The sequence below is a fragment of the Benincasa hispida genome, chromosome 3 (genome assembly GCF_009727055.1).
Source record: "Benincasa hispida cultivar B227 chromosome 3, ASM972705v1, whole genome shotgun sequence".
Taxonomy (NCBI): domain Eukaryota; kingdom Viridiplantae; phylum Streptophyta; class Magnoliopsida; order Cucurbitales; family Cucurbitaceae; genus Benincasa; species Benincasa hispida.
The window spans coordinates 46,421,019-46,443,814 of NC_052351.1; the positions used below are offsets into that span (position 1 = coordinate 46,421,019).

A 22,796-nucleotide genomic window follows, 5' to 3' on the forward strand; every position below is an offset into this window, starting at 1 on the left:
AAAATGTCGAGGTCTCAATTAAATGAAAACGTCAATAAAAATATCAGTTGTCAATAGATATTTATAGAAAATTTTAAAATACAAAAAAATTCAAACACGTATCACTAAATTAATAAATAAACCTTCTACACTTTTTGAAAATGAGTTAATATACTTGTTATGTTAGGTTAATTACTCTACATATTTCGGTTATATATATTATCGGTTTTGTTTATAAGTATAACCAAAATGTTTGACCCAGTATTTAAGTTGAATTGAGGGTATTTTTTGGACCAATCCAACCCAAAATAAAATTAACCTAATCTAATTCTTACATTTTGGATCTAGTAATCTAGATTGTTTGAGTTTTCGGGTAATTTGAACACCCGGGGTGTTCATGAGTTGGGTTGGTTGAAAGACTTTTTAGACCAAATCCAATTATTAAGGTTGTAAATTTCTTCAACCCAAATATTAAAAAATGAACCTAACCAACCCAACTATAAAATATTTAGGTTGAATTAGTTCGGGTTAATCGGGTCATTTATTTAAAATTTTATTTTAAAAGGAAACAAAACATAAATATGTAAAAATTTAATTTAATTGTTTTCATATATTAAATTAAGATTAACTACTCAATTTTAATTTATTTAGTGAAATTTTTCTTTTTAAAGTGTAAATAAACTATTTTAAGAGTTGTTAAAGAATAAATTATTAAAAAAATATTAAAATTAAATAAAATTAAAATCAATATATGTATAAATAATTATGTTATAAGTAACAAAAAAATATATATTTTAGAGTTAATAATAAATTTGGGTTGGTTCGGGTTGGTTTGGGTTATGTTAGGTGAACCCATGAATCAACCCAATCTATTTTCATTTATTTGAACCCAATCCAATCCAAATGAGTTGATAACCCAACTCAAACCGCACGAGTTGGGTTGGGTTGATCGGTTTTTTCGGGTTATCTAATTTTTTGAACACCCCTAACCCCTATTATCGATATGAAGTATCTAAATTGATTTTTTCTAATTTTATTTCTTTTTTTATTTTTATTTATTTTTTTAAATTTTAAAAAAAGGGTTAGACAAAGTTTGCTAGGTGTGGACATACACATATAATTTGATTTGTTGTAAGCGTGACGACATGTCGACGAAATGAATGACACAAGCGAAAATCGCGTGGAAGGATAAACACGATACTTCACTAATCAATAACAAACTCTACTATTTCTCTCTTTTTTACGCTTTCATACACTAACAAAATACCATCTTTAATTCACACCCATTTTTATATTTTCTCTCTATTTTTTCTTTCTAAATCGCCGATCCAATCGCCCGATATCTTTCTGCGATCATTGCGCCATTCGTTGTTTTTTTATTCGCCATGGAAGATTATTGCGATGTCCGCCGTGCTATTCTTTACCGGCGGCCGGATGGAATCGGCGTTAATGTGGCGGCGGGAGATAGGTTTCCGCCGTGGAGTGTACCGGAGACGAAGGAATTGCTTGCGATCAGAGCGGCGTTGGATAGAAGCTTCTCGGAAATGAAACAAAATAGGATGCTCTGGATTTCGGTGGCCGATAAAATGAAGGCCAAAGGCTTCAATCGGAACCATGAGCAGTGTAAGTGTAAATGGAAAAATCTCGTCACTCGTTATAAGGTAACGGATTTTTTTTATTAGTGTTGTGATTTTCTAGGGTTTTTGATAACCACTAATCTTATTATCAATATCTTTGTTCAATTATACTTTTATTAAATTACGAATTTTTTAGTACATTAAACTACAAATTTCATTTTTTTTTTCTAAATTCACAAATTACTCGACATTAATAGGAAAGTTTAAAATTTCAAAAAACATATGTAAAATTTAAATCTATATGTAATAGATGAATTAATTTTTTAATTTTTTGAAAATTTCAGCAACTCATTATACTACATATAAAATTGAAGGTTATTAAATATTTTTAAAATTTCATAACCAAGTAGACACAAACAACTTATAATTGAAACTTACAATTTTCATCATCAATCTGAACTCTTGAAAACTAAGAGTTCAATCATGTGTCAAATCTGAGAGTTAAGGCATCACATCTAACAATTTTCTTTACCATTTTAAACAAATGAGATAAACTTAGTGCAATCCAAATTACATTCATCTATTGTGCAATTTAGATAGAACCTAATCAATAATCTATCATGTGACAAATTTTATTTTCAAACAAATTGATTTTTTTAATAATTTTTTTTTCTTCTTGATACGAAAAATGGTTGCGCACTGATTATTATCCTAAATGGATGATATAATCTAGAAATTGAAAAACTATAAAAATGATACATGGTGGAATTCTTAACCTCTATAATCATTTGGTTTTTCGATTTTTAAAAATTATATTTATTTTCTATGATCTTCATCAATATTTGAATTTGTGATCGTATTTCAAAAACAAAATTAAAATTATTATTATTAATTTAATTTTCAAAACTTGACTACATTTTGGAAACATTATAAGACAATATATTAAATTATAAGTAAAAGTAATATTTATAAGGTTAATGCATGGAATTTGTTGTTTTATTTGTTATAATTACTATTAGCAACAAATATACTGACTTGATTGTTTAGAAACAGGGAATTAAAAAAAATAATGATGAAAGGAGTTTGCAGTCTTGAAGTAATAGAATGTAGTGTTATATTTAATTTTGAGAAGGAAGCGTACAAGTTTACTCGTTAAATAATTTATGTATCAAAAATCATAAAAATAATGAACTTTATAATATAAATGGATAATTTGATGCATCAATCATATAATATTTCATGTTAAACGTATCTGAAAAAAGAAGATATTGAATAATAATATTATCTTCCTATATATAATAATTGAATTTAATTTATTCAAAACTATCAAGTCATTTTTTGAGTTAGTTATTATAACTATAAAAAATATATAGTTTTGCTAAATATCAACGAAAAAAATTCTATAAATATTTTAATAATTACAAAGAAACTCACTTATAAATAATATTTTTTTTTAAAAAGAGAGAATTAAGTAATTAAAAGATAAAATGTTAATAACCAAACACACATTCACAAGTATATTATTCCTCATTATTTATCTTAAAAAATATAAGATAAAAAAGTTATCAAATACGAGTTTGAGAGGTTAAAAATTCGAATCTCTCAACTTAGAGCTAAAAGAATACACACAAAATAAAATAGGAGAATATGTTGTTAATCAAATAATTTTTTCTCTCTTTACTAATATGTCAAAACCTTTACATATATAGGGTTGTGAAACTATGGATCCCAAAGCTCAAAAGCAGCAATTTCCGTTTTACAACGATCTTCACACCATTTTTACTGCAAGGATACAAAATAACTGGTGGATCGAAGCCGAAGACCGATCAGGAGGCTCCAAAAGGAAAGCCACAGGGCGATTCTCTAACGAAGAAAACGACGAAGATGAAGACGAAGACGAAGACAAAACATTCGGGTCAACGAAAACGAAAAAAGGTACAAAAAAGGGGAAATGGAGGAAAGAAGAAGATGAGAGGAATTTGAAGGAAATATTGAAGGGTTTTGTGGAAAGAGAGATGGAAATGGAGAGACAATGGAGAGAAGCATTTAGGGTTAGAGAGGAAGAGAGAAGGTTAAAAGAGGAAGAATGGAGAATGAAAATGGAAGCCATTGAGAGAGAGAAGATGATGATGGAAATATTATGGAGAGAAAAAGAAGAGAAGAGAAGAGAAAAAGAGGAAGCAAGGGCTCAGAAAATAGATGCTTTGATCTCAGCTTTGTTGAGAAGCCTCACATAATAATTAAGATATAAGGTTATAAAGGTATGTACTTGTTCAAGCTCTCTCATCTCATTTTATGATTAATTTATACTTTTATTTTTTAGGAATTTTTAACCATAAAAGAGGGTTTAATTAATTTGGGATATGTATCAGCTGATAAAAGTTTGACTTTTTTGTGAGTTGAATCATTGTTAATGACACTTAAATTCAAAGATATTGTTTAATTAAAATGATCTTAATGATCTTCTCTCTTTATCAAGATTTTTTCTTAAGAATATAATATTATTATGATGTGGGAAAATATTCTTAAGAACATAATATCAAGTTTTTTTCTTAAGAACATAATTAAAATGATCTTAAGATTTTTTTTTCTTAAAAAACATAAATTCTTGGGTCATTGCTTTCTTGAGATCTTCAAACATGTACAATTTCTTGTAAACATTAAGTCATCCACATTATCAATAAAATATCTCCACAATCATTAGTCTTAATATATAGAGAATGTTCATAATGACATCTCAAATACCCATTATCAAGGAAATATCTGTTGATTCTGCTATTCCACATTTTAGGTGCTTGTTTCAATCCATACAACACATTCTTTAATTTCAAGACTTTATCTTCTTGACCTTTTACAGCATAGCCAAGAGGTTGTTCTAAGTATGCTTCTTCTTCCAAATATCGATTCAAGAATGCCGATTTAACATCCATTTGAGAGATCTTCCATTTACTTTGAGCAACAATAAACAACCTTATGGTTTTTAAGAGAGCAATGGGAGAAAATACTTCATTGTAGTCCATGTCTTTTCTTTGAGAGTAGCATTTTGCAACTAATCTTGCCTTATGCCTCTCCACTTCTCCCTTTTCATTTCATTTTGTCTTGAATACCCATTTGACACCGATTGCTTTCTTTCCACTTGGAAAAGTAGAAAGTTCCCACGTATCATTCTTCTTTATGACCTTTATCTCTTCATCCATGGCAGTCTTCCACTTTTCATCTTGCAAAGCTTCTTCGAAATTCAATGATTCACTGTCACCAAATAGACAAAAAAGAGTAAGATTATTAAAACTTTAACTTAACTCTTTAGTCTCATCATATATGTTTTGTAAGATTCTCATGCTATGAGGCCCTTCACTTGAGCTTGTAGATGATGGAGTGATTGGCGACATTGGTGGTGTTGATGGAGAAGCAGTGTCACTAGACTCATCATCATCATTAGGAAAAAGTAAAAACTTATAGTCTTTTGGTTCATCATTCCAATTTCATGTTGCTTCCTCATCAAACACAACATCTCTACTTACCACGTCTTCTTTATAGTAGGATTATAAAGCTTGTAGCCTTTTGAGTTTGTATCATAGCCAATAAAAATATGCTTCACTTTTATCATCAAACTTCCTAAACCTTTGATCAGGTATATGTGCATAAGCAATACTTCCAAATACTCTTATGAGTAATGGATGATGTTCTTCCTATCCATGCTTTTCGAGGCGTTTTATTCCACAAGCTTCTAGTAGGAAAACGATTGGACAAGTATACAACACATTCAATAGCTTGTGCCTAAAATTCTTTTAGCATTTTCTTACTTTTCAACATGCTTCGAGCCATATTGAGTATCGTTCTATTCTTCCTCTCAACAACACCATTTCGTTGAGAAGTCCATGGAACTGTCATAGGCTGACGAATTCCATTTTCAGTGCAAAAATCTTTGAATTCATTTGAAGTGAATTCTCCTCCCTTATATGATCTCAAGGATTTTAGGTAATAACCACTTTCTTTTTCCGACAAGAGCTTTAAATCTCGTGAACATGCCAAATACTTCTGATTTCTCCTTGATAAAATAAACCCAAGTTTTTTGACTGAAATCATCAATAAATAAGAAATAATTATTCTTACCGAAAGAACTTAGTTCAATTAGTCCACAAAGATTAATTTGAACTAACTCTAGTGGTCTCCTTGCTCTCAAATAAGATTCTTGTGGAAAACTTTTCCTTGCTTGCCATAAAGACAACCTTCCCAAAATTGATCTGGATGTTTGACATATGACAGTCTCAAGCCATCAAAGTTTAAATGCCCAAGTCTCAAGTGCCAAATCCAAGATGGATCTTTCAAACATGACTTCAAGCATTTAGCAACATCAGTTTGAATGTTTAATATAAGCGTTCTATTCTTCGTCATTTGCACTTTACCAATCATATTATGACGATTATTCCTTATCGAAAGACTATAATTCTTCATCAAAATATTATAGTCTTTGTCTAAGAGTTATCCCAAACTCAAAATATTATTCTTCATATCAGACACATAATAAACATTAGAGATAAACTCATGCTTCCCATTCTTCAAGTTGATCAAAATCTTACATTTTCCTTTAACAAGAATTTTTATGGCATCACCAAATATGATATTACCATCAACAGATTCATCAAATTCCACGAACATTGACTTACATCCACACATGTGATTGCTTGCACCACTATCAAGATACTATGCATTATTAATGTTTCTTCACCTTTGCATGCCAAAAACAAAGATGACTCACCGCTTTCTTCATCTTTCTCAGCATAATTTCCATTTCCTTCTACTTTATTCCTACATTCCCAGGAATAATGGCTAAATTTATGACAGTTATAATATTCAACCTATCTTTTATCATATCTTTTTTCATTATTTGATCTTTCTCCATTTGACCTTGAATAATTTTGTCTTCAATGATCTCTTAATGAATTAGAGTTTGAATTACTCTTATCAAGTTTTCTTTGACTGTAATTTCTTCGACCTCAACCTTTGAAATCATCACATCCATGATTGTTACCACGTCCTTGACCTTGATTGCCTTTTTCTTGGCTATCTTCTTTATGTCTCGACTGCAACTTTGTTTGAAAAAGTTGTTCAGTTGTTTGTTTGTTCTTCTTGAGAAGCTTCTTTTCATAGGCTTGTAAGGAACCCATAAGTTAATCAATGGTCATTGCACTCAAATCCTTTGATTCTTAATAGTTACAACGATGAAATTGAATTTTTCATCAAATGAGAAAAGTATCTTTTCTACCACTTGCTCATCATCTATCATCTCACCATATCTTTTCATTTCATTTACTACTGCTAGCAGTCTTGAAGTATAATCTGAAACGATTCAGATTCCTTCATATGTAGTGATTCATAATCACCTCTCAATTTTTGGAGGCGAACCTTCTTGACTCGATCTACTCTTTTGTATGTATTCTACAAAATTTGCCATGCCTGTTGTGCAGTAGTTGCTCCAGAAATCTTCTCAAAATTTAGATCATCAATGACTTGATGAATGATGGTGAGAGCCTTTTGGTCTTTCATTCTTGTATTTTGCAAAGCTTCTCATTGAGCTTGATTTAAAGTCTGCATCACTTTCTGGTTCTTCATAACCATTATTGACAATACCCCATACATCTTGTGAACCAAGTAGAGTTTTCATACGAATATACCAGCTATAATTTTCTTTCATAAGTCGAGGCAATTGGAAGGGAACCAAATTGTTATTTGCCATTTGCAAAACAATTAGTTTTTTTCAAACTCAAGCTCTAATACCACTTTATTGGAAGCGTGTGATGGACATTCACAAATAAATAACCAACAGACGATTATTTGAAAGGAAACAAAAACACTTTTAATTGAAAAACTTTTCAAACTTGGTTCACACTTTTGATTGAACTCTCTTTGTGTGTTCTTCTCTACACACTTGGATACATCAACAATGTCAATGTCAATCCTATTTATAGGATTGTCATGGGTAAATTTAAATACATAACTCACTCCCTAATTAAATATACATAGAACAATTAAAATCCCACACTTAACTAATGTGAAATTCTACTAAATTAACTCTTACGTTAACATACTTAATTAACTCTCACCTTTTATTTTTTTTCAACTCTCATAAATTAATTTATCTATAACTCATCTATTTAAAATATGTTTAATTTTCAACCGTGTAAATATATTAAGTTGGGAGACGCCTTTTATTTGATATAATTTTCTGTATTTTTTTACACAATTTTATAGATGTTAAATTATATTTGGGTGGTCCATTTTTATTTGCATATGAATTTTTTTAAATGTTAAAATTGAAATTTTATGTGTCTTTTCTTTATTTTTCTCTATTTAGTTAAATATATATAATACATGAATGAATCGAATTATTCTCAAATCACCTTCACTGCAATAACCTAATTAGTTTTGCCAATACAATATTTGAGTTGTCCCTAATTAGCTCTTCAGGGAGCTTTCTTGTAGGCTAGAATAATAATGCCTTGTAAAAAACAATCACATGTTGGAATATGGATAGCAAATTAAATAGCAAATTGAGCTATTTATTGAACATATTGTGTGACACGATCTTGATCATAGGCCATAGCTTTTTATATATATAGAAGAATTATGGTGTGCTGAGCAAAAACCAGCCCATTAATACTAAGGGATTATGAGAACCCTAGGATCAACTTATACATACAAAATTATGGTCCTCAAAATCCTATGCTTTTTTAGTCTTCTATTCCCCATTTGATAAAGAGGGACTATCCATTCGAGTCTAAGTTGCATAGTTGAAGAAGACTATAAAACTATATCGCTTTGTAGTTTATGATAAAGTTCTAGATAATTCTAATACCTTATAGTTTTGGAAAAATCATGAGTTTAAATTTTATTAAATTTATCTAACACTATATATATCAAATATCATTGTGTTGCTTAGTGGTAATATCTTTCGATTATCGACTACTTTTCATGAGAGATAACAAACCGGTAAGTTCAGGTTGGAATGCACTCCCCACCCCGTCACAGTGAAAATATTTTATCTTTGTTCTCATCCCATTTTTCCTTTTAAGAAAATTCAAGCCAGGATTAGAGAAACGTTATAATAATCAAAAGGGGCTATCAATAAATCTCATCCATAATAAGGTTTTACGTAATTCCTAGGCCATGTGTATAGTTATTTAAAACAGTGTACATCCTTTATAGTACTATGTCTTTTCGGAAAGAAACGTGAGGAAAAGAAAGGGACAAATCCATTAAAGTGAAAAACATGATATGATATACTATATAAACGCCAATAAATAGCTATCAAGATTTTATTTTAAAAAAATAGTCAAGATTTTATTTTTAAAAAAATAGTCAAGATTTTATGGTAGTATATTATTCTTATAAAAAAAGAAAAGAGAAAAATATAATAGAAATAAAATATAAGAAAATGGAAAAATTATGAAAAATAACTTTGTGTTATGAAATTGAGGAGTACAACGAGAATACAGATATGAAAATATAATATAAAAATATTTTTATATGATAATAAATAAATAAAAACTAAAATTATAAAATAAAATAACTAAAAACATAAATAACAAAAATAATGAAATTGGATAATATGAAAATGAGTGGAAGTGGAATTCTCACCAATGTACGTGTGATGTTAAGATCCACAAAATGTCACTATTTATAGGTAAAGTGACAAGTAGGATGGTGGACTTACATGGACACCAAACATGAGTATATGGACAACATGAATGGTAACACATGATCTTTGGGACACTAAGCAATGACATCTATTTTCTATTATAATATTCATAATACTCTCCCTTAGATGCCTATATATATATATATATGAAATATGTCTCGTTAAAACCTTACTAGGAAAAATCCAATGGGAAAAACCCTAGTGAAGGAAAAAAAGTACATTTCACATAATACTCTTAAAAAAAAAACAATATATTTACTCCCTCTAATGAAAACATCACTTAAGATCTTTGAATCGTCACATTCCAATGTTGTGCACCAATTTTTCAAAAGTTGCAATTGACAATGCCTTTGTAAATAAGTTTGCCAGGTTATCCTTCGAATAAATTTGTTGAACAGCGATGTCGCAATTTTCTTCAAGATCATGCGTATAGAAAAGTTTCGATGAAATAAGTTTTGTTCTATCTTTTTTAATACATCCTCCTTTGATTTGGGCTATGCAAGCTGTGTTGTCTTCGTATAATATTGTTGGAAGGTTTTTATTAGAAGACAAGCCACACGTTTCACGAGTGTGTTGAGTCATTGATCTTAGCCATACACATTCTCGACTAGCCTTGTGACTTGCAAGAATTTCAGCATAATTTGAGGAAGTGGCCGTATTAGTCTGTTTTATCGATCGCCATGATATAGCAGTTCCGTCACATGTGAACAGATAACCTGTTTGAGATCTAGCTTTGTGTGGATTATAGAAATATCCAAAATCTGCATAATTAACTAGATCAAAATTTGATTTATTTGAATAAAACAAACCCATACCAATTGTTCCTCGGAGACAACGGAGTATATGCTCAATTCCGTTCCAATGTTTTTTTATAGGAGAAGAACTATATCTAGCTAATAAATTTACTGAAAATGTAATATCTGGTCTTGTATTATTAACAAGATACATAAGTGCACCAATTGCACTAAGATATGGTACTTCAGGACCAAGAAGTTCTTCATCATCTTCTCGAGGTCGAAATATATCTTTCTTTATATCCAATGAATGGACTTCCATTGGAATATTTAATGGATGTGCTTTGTCCATATAAAATCTTTTCAAATTTTTTTCTCTATAAGTTGACTGATGAATAAATGCTCAATTTGCAAACCAAGGCAAAATTTTTTCTTTCTGAGTTCATTCATCTCAATTTTTTTTTAAAGATATTCTATTGCCTTTGAAAGCTCTTCAGGAATTCCAATTATATTAAAGTCATCAACATATACAGTTATAATAGCAAATTCTGATTGTGATTTCTTTATAAAAACACACGGACATATTGAATTATTTTGATATCCTTCTTTCAATAAATATCCACTCAAGCGATTGTACCACATCCGTCCTAATTGTTTCAATCCATATAGTGATCTCTGTAATTTTATTGAATACCATTCTCAGGAATTTGATGTATATGTTTTAGGTACCTTAAATCCTTCTGGGATTCTCATATAAATATCATTATCAAGAATCCATATAAATATGTTATGACTACATCCATAAGATGCATATTCAGACTTTTATACACAGTCAAGCCAATTAAATATCTTAATGTGATTGCATCCACCACCGGAGAATACGTTTCCTCAAAATCAATACCAGGTCTTTGTGAAAAACCTTGTGCAACTAGTCTTGCTTTATATCTTATGACCTCATTATTTTCATTTATTTTCCTCACAAATACCCATTTGTATCCCATAGGTTTGACACCTTCTAGTGTTTGGACTATAGGACCAAAAACCTGACGTTTTGAAAGTGAGTTTAATTCTACCTCGATTGCTTCTTTCCTCTAAAGTCAATCTTTTCTATGTCGACATTCTTCAACAGATTTTGGTTCAGGATCCTCATTTTCAGATATAATATCAAGAGTAACATTATATGCAAAAATGTTGTCAAAAATTACATTTAGTTTGATTCCATCTTTTTCCTGTCATGACATAGTTTATTCAAATCTCATTATTATCTTTAGGTATTTCAGCTTCTTCACTAGTCATATCGAGGATTTCTTTATGGGTATTTATATCCTCAACCAAGTCTTTTTTCCTATTAATTATTCTTCGTTTTCGAGGATTTTTATCTTTGGAACCCACTGGTCTACCACGCTTCTGGTGTGTTCCAGATTCATTAGTGACAACTTGTTGTGTTGGGGATATCAATTTTTAATATAACATTTGCAGCTGGTATATGTGACTTAGTTATTTTCTTTGCATCTATAAAGACATCTGGTAATTTATTTGTTATATTTTGCAAATGAATTATTTTCTGAACTTCAAATTCACATTGATCTGTACAGGGATCTAAATGAGACAATAACGATGCATTCCATGTAATTTCTTTTTCCAGCTTCTTAATTCCTCCCCTTAATTTTGGAAATTTTGTCTCATTAAAATGATAATCAGCAAATCATGCAGTAAATACATCACCCACCAGGGGCTTAAGATATTTAATAATTGATGGGGAATCATATCCAATATATATTCCTAACCTCTTTTGAGAACCCATCTTAGTGCGTTATGGTGGAGTAATTGGAACATATACTGCACATTCAAAAATTCTCAGCTCGAAAATATTTGGCTCATGACTATAAGCTAATTGTAATGGAGAGTATTTATGATATGCTACTGGCCTAATGCGTACAAGTGACGTTGCATGCAAAATAGCATGTCCCCATACAGATGAAGGAAGCTTAGTTTTCAGTAATGGTCTTGCAATTAATTGCAATCGTTTTATACATGATTCTGCTAATCATTATGTGTATAAACACGAGCTACAGGATGTTCAACACTTATCCCATTGGGATGTAAATTCACCAACATTATCAAGACGAATAGTCTTAATTGTATAATCAGAAAATTGTGCTCTTAACTTAATTATTTGAGCAAGTAATCTTGCAAATGCAAGATTTCGACTTGATAATAAGCACACGTGTGACCATCCGCTGGGCGCATCTATTAATACCATAAAATACCTAAATGGCCCACTTGGTGGGTTAATGGATCCACATATATCACCATGAATTCGTTCTAAAAATGCAGGTGATTTAGTCTCCACTTTAGCTAGTAATGGTCTAATTATCAATTTTCCTTGAGAGCAAGCATCACATGATAATTCATTAAATTGAAGAATGTTTTGGTTCTTCGATGGGTGTTTATTTGAATTTTCAATAATTCTTCTTATCATTATAGATCCTAGACGACCCAATCAGTCATGCCAAATTATAAATATATCTTTTTTCATGAACTTCGGGTTCATTGTTGCACATGTTTCAATTACTCGTATATGAGTATAATACAATCCAGAAGATAAAGCAAACAACTCTTTTAATATACGTTTTTCATTTGAGACAGTGGATATGATATATAAATATTCCATATTATTCTTACTATCAGTCCCAATATGATAACCACTATAACGTATATCTTTAAAACTTAGAAGATTTTTCTTTGATTGACTAGAGAACAATGTATTGCCAATTGTAAATTTTGTTCCTCTAGGCAAAATAATATTTGCTTTTCTAAAATCTTCGATTAAGTTTACAGAACCTGATATTGTATTTACTTTGCTTTCAACATTGTCAATTTTGAAAAGTATTTTTTTATTTGTAAGTATTGTATGTGTAGTTACATTATCTGCCAAACATAGATCTTCTTTGCTCATTTTTGAGTCACCCAACATATGAAAATGATCAATGTTTCTTCATTAAAAGAAAATAATTACAATAAGAAAAACAACACTTAAAATTTACAAAAGTTTCAAAAAAAAAAAAAAAAAAACATGAAGATAGATAAAAGAAAACAACAACATTAAGTTAGAATTCTCAAAGTCAAAAGAAACACTTGAGGTGCCACCAACTGTGCCAATTTTTCTTCATGAGATTCAAAGAAAGTCCGCCACATCCAAATTTATCATATGAGATGGGTCAAATATGTCATTATCTTGGAATGCAAAAAATTGCTTCCACATTTTTCTCTTAGTCTTGATAGAGGTCAACCAAGTGTTTTGACGTACGACAGGTACGTGATCAACGCCTAGTCATTCCACATCGGAAGCATTATTTCAACACTCTATGAACTTTTATCTTGTGGAGCTTGCCTTTGTGATCATCATTTTGTGTGGTTCTTTTGAAATTTAAATGATCAAAATGATTACCACAAAAATATAATTATTTCTTCCTCTGTCATGGTCACGACCTCGACTGCGACCACGATCTCGACCATGATTATTACTAAAATTCACAGCATTCACTTTAGAAAATGGTATTGTTCCGATTGATCGAGATTCATGATTTTTCATCAATAACTCGTATTTTGTTCGGCTATGAGAAGACATGAAAGTAATTCAGAATACTATTTAAAACCTTTCTCTCAATATTGCTGTTGTAGGAGCATATTTGAGATATGAAATGTAGAAAATATCTTCTCTAACATATTAACATCAATAATTTTCTCTCCGCATAACAACAATTTTGAACTGATTTTAAATAATGCAGAGTTGTAATCACTTACTGATTTGAAATCTTGTAGTCTCAAATCATCCACTCGAGCTTTAGGAAGAATAACTATTTTTTGATGATCATACCTCTCTTTCAAATTTTTTCCACAAGATACGAGGATCTTTTATTGTATGATACTCCATTTTCAATCCATCGTGAATATGATGACAAAGGAAAATCATAGCTTTTTCTTTGTCTTGACCAGATGTTGTATTTCCTTTTTTAATAGTCTCCCCAAGATTCATAACATCCGGGTGTATTTCAGCATCAAGTACCCATGACAAATAATTATTGTCGTTAATATCAAGAGCGAAAAATTATAATTTTGTGAGATTTTTCATGGCAATACTATCATAAAATATTATACTTATATTAGAAATTTAATAGATATTGAATACACAAAACAACATTAAATTTATTAATTATAACGAAGAAGGAAAAATCGACATACTTTTAGGACCTACCTTTAACAGGGAAAACAAAAGGAGCTCGTGCTGATAACGTGTTATGAAATTGAGGAGTACAACGGGAATATAGATATGAAAAATATAATATATTTTATATAATAATAATAAATAAATAAAAACTAAAATTATAAAATAAAATAACTAAAAACATAAAATAACCAAAATCATGAAATTGGATAATATGAAAATTAGTGGAAGTGGAATTCTCACAGTGATTTTAAGATCCACCAAATACCACTATTTATAGACAAAGTGACAAGTAGAATGTGGACTTATATGAACACAAACTCGAATAACTACAAGGCACATGGACAACATGAATGGTGACACATGGCCTTTGGGACAATAAGCAATGGGCATCTATTTTCTATTATAATATTCAAAATACTTTGAATGTTTAAAAAATATCTATTTTATTCCTTCAAATGTTGCTCTATCTTTAACATTTTATAAATATTTCAAAATTATAAGTAGAAATCTCCTTTAAAATATTGATGGAAATTAAAAGGTTATACAAGTTTAGTCTTTAAACTATAGCTTTTATGCAATCTTCACATTTTTGTTGGGGCTTTCGTCCAGCCCTTTGCTCTTTTCTCCCTCTGTACTTATTGATTTATTAATGAACGATGAGATGAGGATATGATGAAGGTGCTAAGGAGGCATTATAAAATTTTTTGTCTTTGCTGACGATTTTTTTGCCAACGCAACAAAAACTGTCAGCATAGCTATGTTTTGCCGATGCATTTTTAATGCATGGGCAGAATATCATATTTGCCGACAAAAATATATGCGTGGGCAAAAAGTTTTGTGGTCTTGGTGAAAATCATTAGGCTAAGTTTTTGTTTGACACTTATTTTAGTTTTGCATGGGCAGAAATTTTCAGTATCTACCGACACAATGTGTGGGCAAAAACCCCTTAAGCCCACATTTTAAGTTTTCGTATATTTTCTAAAAATCCTAACCCACCTCATTTTTTCCTCACATTTTATCCCCTGTTGTGATTGATGCCCTAAATCTAGTGGGTCTTGTAGTTTGTAATTGCAATGTACAAACAATTTATTTATTTAATAAAATATGTGATATTTTATTTGACATTTAGTAGGATTAACCCACAAAACTAATAAGCTAACATCTAAGGTTATCTTCTGTAGCTTAAACATGTATGCAGAGACATACATGTGGATCATGTTGAGGTGATAACCTAAATGATTTGTAGTAGATGGATAAGGTTGAATACCTTATCCATGTGTCACTACGAATACGACCCGCTTTGTAGATGTTACAATTGTTGTAAAGTGCTATAAATGATCTGATCCTGATCACTCATATGGAGACATTTGAACGTGGGTGTTCTATATAAAAGAGTTTGTATAAGACCAGACCACGAAATGAATAGTCTCTTTATATAACACTATTAATTGTAGAGACTTACACTACTAGGATGACCATAGGTGACATGACATGAATCCTGAGTGAGTGAACTCCTGTCTATGAAGGCGGTTCTTTGATTTGTATGGGTGAGAGTGGCCAGATCGCCGACTCAATAAGCCTACCATTTTAGGGATTCGTCTGATCGCACCGTTGACTGGTTATATCTAATAGACACAGAAATATATCTGTAGTGCGAAGAGTGCAGCTGTTGGTCTTTAATGGAGCGACCGACAGTTAATGAATGTTGGATCATTTAATTAAAAGAGTTTATTTAATTATCTATATACCATTGGAGCTTCAATCTACAGGTCCATAAGGTCCGCTCTATAGCTCAACAAAGATTATTGAGAATTAATTTTTGATTAATTTGAATTGTTCAAATTGATTGAGAGAATTAATTATATGTGATATAATTAATTTAACTTAATTATATATGATATAATTAATATAATGTATTTGATATATTATAATAAAAAGTTTATTTTAGAGGAATTAAATTTTTTAATGTGTTTCAAATACTAATTATATGAATGAGATTCACATAATTAAATTTAGTATAAATGTGATTTATATTAAATACCATGCATTATTGAGAGAAATAAAACTATAGGTTAAATTGTATTTGATACAATATAAAAACTATAGGTGATGTGTTATATTTGATATAACATATAGTTATATATACATATAATAAGTTAGTTGTTATATATATAGATATTATTTAAATTAGATTAATTTTAATTTTAAAATTAAAGGAAGGGAGTTACAACTTCCCTCCCTTTAATTTTCTCTTAGTTAGACGATCGTGGTAGAGGGGTTGTTCAGTTTTTACATTCTTCATCTTAAGAATATAGTAGAGAGGGCTCTGAAAAAAAAAAAAAAAATCTCTCTTTAGCAAAACGTAATTCTCCCAAGAAAATTTCCTTCCTCCCAAATTATCTCCCTCTTCCCAAAAGAACATAGAGCCCACACCTCCTGTGATTCTCATCTCCTACAGAGAATACAAAGGTTTATCTCTTGGTTGTATCTCTTTGGTTTGTTGTAATTTTTGAAAGATTGATGGTTCGAAGTGATTGTGACCTTTCGGGAGGATTTTCATGAAGATGAATAGTTTCTTCAAGGGTAAGTCGAATTCTAACCCTTCTTCCTTTCCTCTTATTCTAAAGCATGTTGTAAATTATTCTGTGCATATGCATAATTTGTTTGTACTGTAATTTTAGTTACTTTTAAAAACGAAAATGGGAATGATACGTGCTTCCGCATCGAAACTCACAGTTCCTTCACCCCTTATTTTGGATTTCCCTCTAACACTTTTTCCACATTTTAATATATTTTTTTTCTCCCCACAAAATATTATTTCCTCATTTTTTGGAGTCCCTAATCTCACTTTCCATTCTCTTCCTCTCCAATCTCACAATCGGTTGCACAACCTACTAAAGAACGTCCATCACTGTTGCTGCTGTCGTCGCATGCTGCCTATCGCACGCTGCTTTGTCACGAGCAACCCTATCGCACCTGTGCCATATGAAGCAGCCTAATCACATGCCTCCCCGTTGCACGACTGCTCGTCTACTGCCACCGGTGGAGTGATTTACCTATCACTTTCTCTCTTCGCCGTCACACGCCTACTTGCTCACTACCGGTGGAGTGATTTCATCTTTATTGGGATTGATGTCCTAAATCTCGTGCTCTTGTATTTTGTAATTGTATTTGTACAAAGATTTTATTTATCTAATAAAATAAGAGGTATTTTATTTAAATTTAGTTACATTAACACCAAAGCCAAAAAACTAAGATCCAAGGTTATCTGTTATAACTTAAACATGTATGTGGAGACAAACGTGTAGATCATGTTTAAGTGATAACTAGAATAGTCTAGAGTAAATGGATAAAGTTAGGTACCTTATCCTAGTGATACTATGAATATGACCTGCGTTGTAGTTCTTACAAATGTTATAAAATGCTACAAATAATCTGATCCTGATCATTTATGTGGAGACATGTGAGCGGGGTATCCCATACAAAGAGTTTGTACAAGACCGAACCACGAAATGGATAGTCTCTTTCTATAACACCGTTGTTAGAGGAGGCTTATATTTCACTAGGATGGCTATAGGTGACTTGACCTGAATCTTGAGTGAGTTGTGAACTTCTGCCTATGAGCGGTCCTCTAATCTGTATGGGTGAGAGTGACTAGATTCGCTGGCTCAATAAGCCTATCATTTTGGAGATTCGTCTGATTGGGGAGCTAGGAATATAGCTACATAAGAAGAAATCCACTCATTCCCTTCTATTAGGGTAACTAGAGAAATTGCTCCCTTAAGGACTAATTTCAGGGCTTGAACAATGTGGCACCATAACCATCTCCTGGCTGAGAGGGGTTTAATCATAGTTGGACTATAACTATTGTTCATTTGAGGGATCAGTAGTACTTAAAGAGTTAGATGTAACTATAAAGGCAAAATAGTAATTTTGGTCCAACTGTACTTATGAGTAATTTGTAAAGGGTCAATGCTATGTTGATTGTATATATCTAAAGGACATAAAAATATATCTATATTGCAAAGAGTGCAATTGTCAGTTTTTAGTGGATTGATCGGTAGTTAATAAAGGTTGATTAATTTAAAGAGTTTAATTAATTAATCAATATCATTGGAGCTTCAATCTATAGGTCTATAAGGTCCCCTCATTAGCTCAATTAGGATTAATGAGAATCAAATTAATTCTGAATTAGTTTGAATTGTTCAAATTAAGAGAATTAATTATATGGATATAATTAATATAATGTATATGATTTATATAAAATTATTCAAATATTTCTTTCTCTCATTAAAACTTTATATAATTAATATAATGTATATGATTTATAGTTTTTATTTTATTTCTCTTTTTTGATTTTTGCTTCTTCCGTCCCTATTTTCATTTTTTTATTTTATTTTCTTTCTTGGTTTTTGCTTCTTCTCTTTTTATTTTATTTTATTCTTTCTTTTATCCGATTTTTGCTTATTTTCTTTCATTTCCTTCTTTTCCCCTTTCTTTTTCTTTCCTTTATTTTTTCTTTTCTTTCATTTCTCTTCTTTCCTTTTCTTTTCTTTTTTTAAATTTCCTTTTCTTTCTTCTTTTTATTTTTATTTTCTTTCTTCAACTCTTACTTATTTCCTTTTTTATTTTTATTTTCTTCCCTTTCTTCCTTATCTTTTTTTTATTATTTTATTTTCTTTTCTTTCTCCGATTTTTTGCTTCTTCATTTTCTTTTTCTTTATTTTAGTTTTTTTGTTTTTGCTTCTGCACTTTCTCTTATTTTTAAAATTTTTCTTTCCTTTATTTGATTTTTTTTCTTCTTCCCCTTTTTTTCACAAGAATTATGAGGTTGAGTTCCATATGCAGGACTTGAAAATACCCAATTCATAAGTGACTTAACACCAACAAGCCAATCATCAAGTTCGATTATTATAACAAATAATAAATATAAATAGCAAATGAAAGTCTATCAGTAATAGCCATTAATATTTTCTATCATTGATAGCTTAATCTGATTATATTTTCGTAGTTAATAGCCACTTATAGAAATCCATCATTGATAGCCAACTTAGTGAATTTAATTAATAAAGTTGAATCTCAAACTAAAATGTAAGTGGAATGCTTAGAAGTTATCACTAATAACATGTTTATCAGCGATAGAAGCTATCATCGAAAAGAAAAGAGACTTATAAATGTTTGAAAAGGATAAGAAAGAGGCAAAAAGGTGTTCAGTGGCTATGATTGATAGAAACTACTACTGATAGCATGTTATCAGTGATAGAAGCTAATACTAATAGCATGTTATCGATGATAGAAGCTATCCAATAGCACGTTACGGGTGATAGAAGCTACCACTGATAGCACGTTATCGGTGATAGAGAACTATCACTGATAGCATGATATCAGTGAAATCATTGATAGCATCTATTAGTGATGTTATCAGTGAAAGAAGCTATCACTGATAACCACAATATGAGTGATGTTAGTGATATTAGTGATAAAACTTAGGTGATATCTATATATCGAGTTTCTTTCAAAAATGATAACCAGTTATAAAAGTCTATTATTGATATCCTTAAGTGTTAATATTTCAAGGTTGATTCTAATTGATGAAAGTCTATTAGTGATAACGATTGATAGCTGCTATCAGTGATAGCCATGATAAGAGATTATTAGTGATAACTACTATGGTAATCAAAGTTGTTGGTCTTCTTTCAAAGTTGATCATTATTTATAAATCTATCATTGATAGCCACTGATAGCCTTAAGTAGTAATATTTCAATGTTGATTCCAATTGATGAAAGTGAATCAATGATAGCTACTAATAATTGATAGCAAATTAAAAGCTAATTTCAAGATTGTATTAGTTTTTCTCAAATTGAAAGCTATCATTGATAGCAACTATCATCGATAGTAATTGATAGAAGCTATCAACGATAGTAGCTATCCGTGGTTATCACTGATAGCTGCTATCAGTAATAGCTTTTAATTTGAGAAAACTGGGAAGAAGCGAATAAAATGGTGGCTAGGCATGAGTTTTTTAGTCTTTTACAATTTTTTGATCTATATATGCAATTATTTTATCCTTGTACTACATATTCTATTATTTTGGGCTTGAATTCTATTTATGCAACTAGCCATTTTAAATTTGAGAGAGCTATTTTATAACTTCCCCCCTTTAATCTCTCAATCTAAGGGACGTGAAAAGAGTTCCATGTTTTTTGTTCACAGAGTGGTTTTGATTCTTCATCTTCTTCCTCCTACGTTTTAACCTCGAGTGTTCAAAAAAAAAAAAAAAAACTCTCTGTGAAGATTGTGGTTCTCTCTATCTCCTTTCTCCCAAATTTGATCTATAGCGAGCCCACAACTCCGCTTCGCTTCTCATCCTAGAGAATAAAGAAGAAGCCCTCGTGGTGGTGTTCGGGTTTTTTTAATGTTGTACATTTTTGTGTTGGTGATCCCCAGGAAGGATCGATCTCGTGCTGTGGATTGAGAGGAAGCAAGAAGAACGTCATTATTCAAGGGTGAGTAGAATTCTCTTTCTTTTCTCCTTTTTAAGCATGCTGTTTTTTAGAATGTTTATCCTGTAAATTTCGTTTCGTGTTCTTCTTTGTATTTTTTGTTTAAAAATCAAATTGAAAATTGAATCACATGACGTTCATACGCTTCTGCACGGGAATTTACATATCCTTCAATTGGTATTATAGTCAAATTGTACGATTTTAATTTTCTAATTTGATTTGAAAATCAAAGTTTAGGTGGGATTTCTCATTATGCGTTATAAATGTGATGAATGTTTCTACATTATGAATGTGTGTTTTGCAATTGGGCATTTTTCGAATGTTGGTACCTTAGAATTTATCGCTTTAATTCTGATTAAAGTTGTAAAGGGTCCATCGTTTTGAGCGTTTATTTTATTGCTATCGAGTCTGTAAGTTCAAGTCTCACTTTTGGCAAGTGTTGCTGAGGATCAAGATGAAGAATGTTGCAATTTGGTGCAAGTTCAATGTTATACCCTAGCATTGCAACGTTCCGATGTTGAAGGCGCGCGAGTCCATTCGTGAGGTCGTGAGTTCGAGCCTGGTTTTGGTTTTTTGCAGTATTTTTATTTCTTTTATTAATTAGATTAATATAAAATTAGCTATATTAATTTAATTAATTTTTTAGGGGTGCTAAAATTCGGTCCAATTTGCTGTTTAATTTAACTTTGGTATTTGACGTATGGTTAAATTAAATATATGTAGCATAATGTATGCCATATGGTTTTATTTGAAATTCCCACTTTAGGATAAACATTATTCCTGCATCATATTTAATATAAGCGTTATATTATATAGTTGTATGAATTATTAACATGCTCATGTATTTTTAATATAAGAGTTATATTATGAATACATGTTTGATATAGTTTTATTAACTTAATATAAAAGTTATATTATTAATGAAAAACATGATTACACATCCTTTATATAAAAGTTATATGATATGATAGCATGCATTACATATCCATGCATAATTTATACCATAACTGTTATGATATATAATATGGATGGATGGTTGTATGTTAATTTTATTTTCATTACCTTATTATATAAATGTTATGTATGTAAAAGTTATATGATATGATAGCATGCATTACATATCCATGCATAATTTATACCATAACTGTTATGATATATAATATGGATGGATGGTTGTATGTTAATTTTATTTTCATTACCTTATTATATAAATGTTATGTATGTAAAAGTTATATGATATGATAGCATGCATTAATAATATGTACATGCATAATTTATATTATAACTGTTATATAGTATGGATTGATGAATGTATGTTAATTTATTTTCATTACCTTACTATATAAATGTTATGTATGTAGTAATGAAAATGGAATGCATGAAGCATAACTCCACTTTAGTAAAAATATAATTGTTATATTTTTTAAAAGTACGTCATTAGATGCATTTATAGGTTTTAATTGTTTCATTAAACTTTATGATTGTCATAAGTTAAATAACATTAGAATTAAAATTTATAATAAAGAGTTGCATGCAAATAAAGGTTAATTTTTTTTAAATAATATAAAATTGATTTCACATTAGACCTATGTTCATAATATTTCTAATATGGTTAGAAATATGTTTTATCTTTTAATTCCATTTAATAGGATTAAATTGGATTCAAATAAAAGATTAAATTTATAAAAAATTTGTCCATAAGGGACCTTTGTCTAAGAAAAGTTCTATCTAGGCTGGGGTATTTAACTTGACGGAAACGGAACACCCTTACTTGGGACTGACGTGAAAGGTGAATTAGATAAATTTTTTATAAGCATGCAATGAATGAGTAAAGTTTACTAAAGTGTTTAATAAACTTAAATCAACATTGTTAAACTAACGTGTAATTGTTACATTTAGCAAAGTTAACAATCACTTAATAAACATTATTAGTCAAATTTTTCTAAGTTAATCAACCCTAGGTAAAACATTGAGTGGGAGGAAAATGTTGTATGTAATACTTCCATTTCCTTTCACATTTCTCCCTAAAAATTTATACCGTGAGATCTATGTTTGGCCTAGGCACCTTTGCT

The 22,796-nt window shown here is 30.3% G+C and overlaps 1 protein-coding gene across 1 annotated transcript; it reads left to right on the forward strand.

Annotated features, from left to right (window-relative positions):
• The first annotated feature begins 1,236 nt into the window (after positions 1 to 1,236).
• Positions 1,237 to 3,912, forward strand: LOC120074541 (trihelix transcription factor GT-3b-like). The gene is made up of 2 exons (XM_039027695.1): positions 1,237 to 1,640; positions 3,266 to 3,912. Exons 1-2 carry the CDS (start codon positions 1,365 to 1,367, stop codon positions 3,791 to 3,793), a joined length of 804 nt encoding a protein of 267 aa, XP_038883623.1. The 5' UTR covers positions 1,237 to 1,364; the 3' UTR covers positions 3,794 to 3,912.
• Positions 3,913 to 22,796: the final 18,884 nt, after the last annotated feature.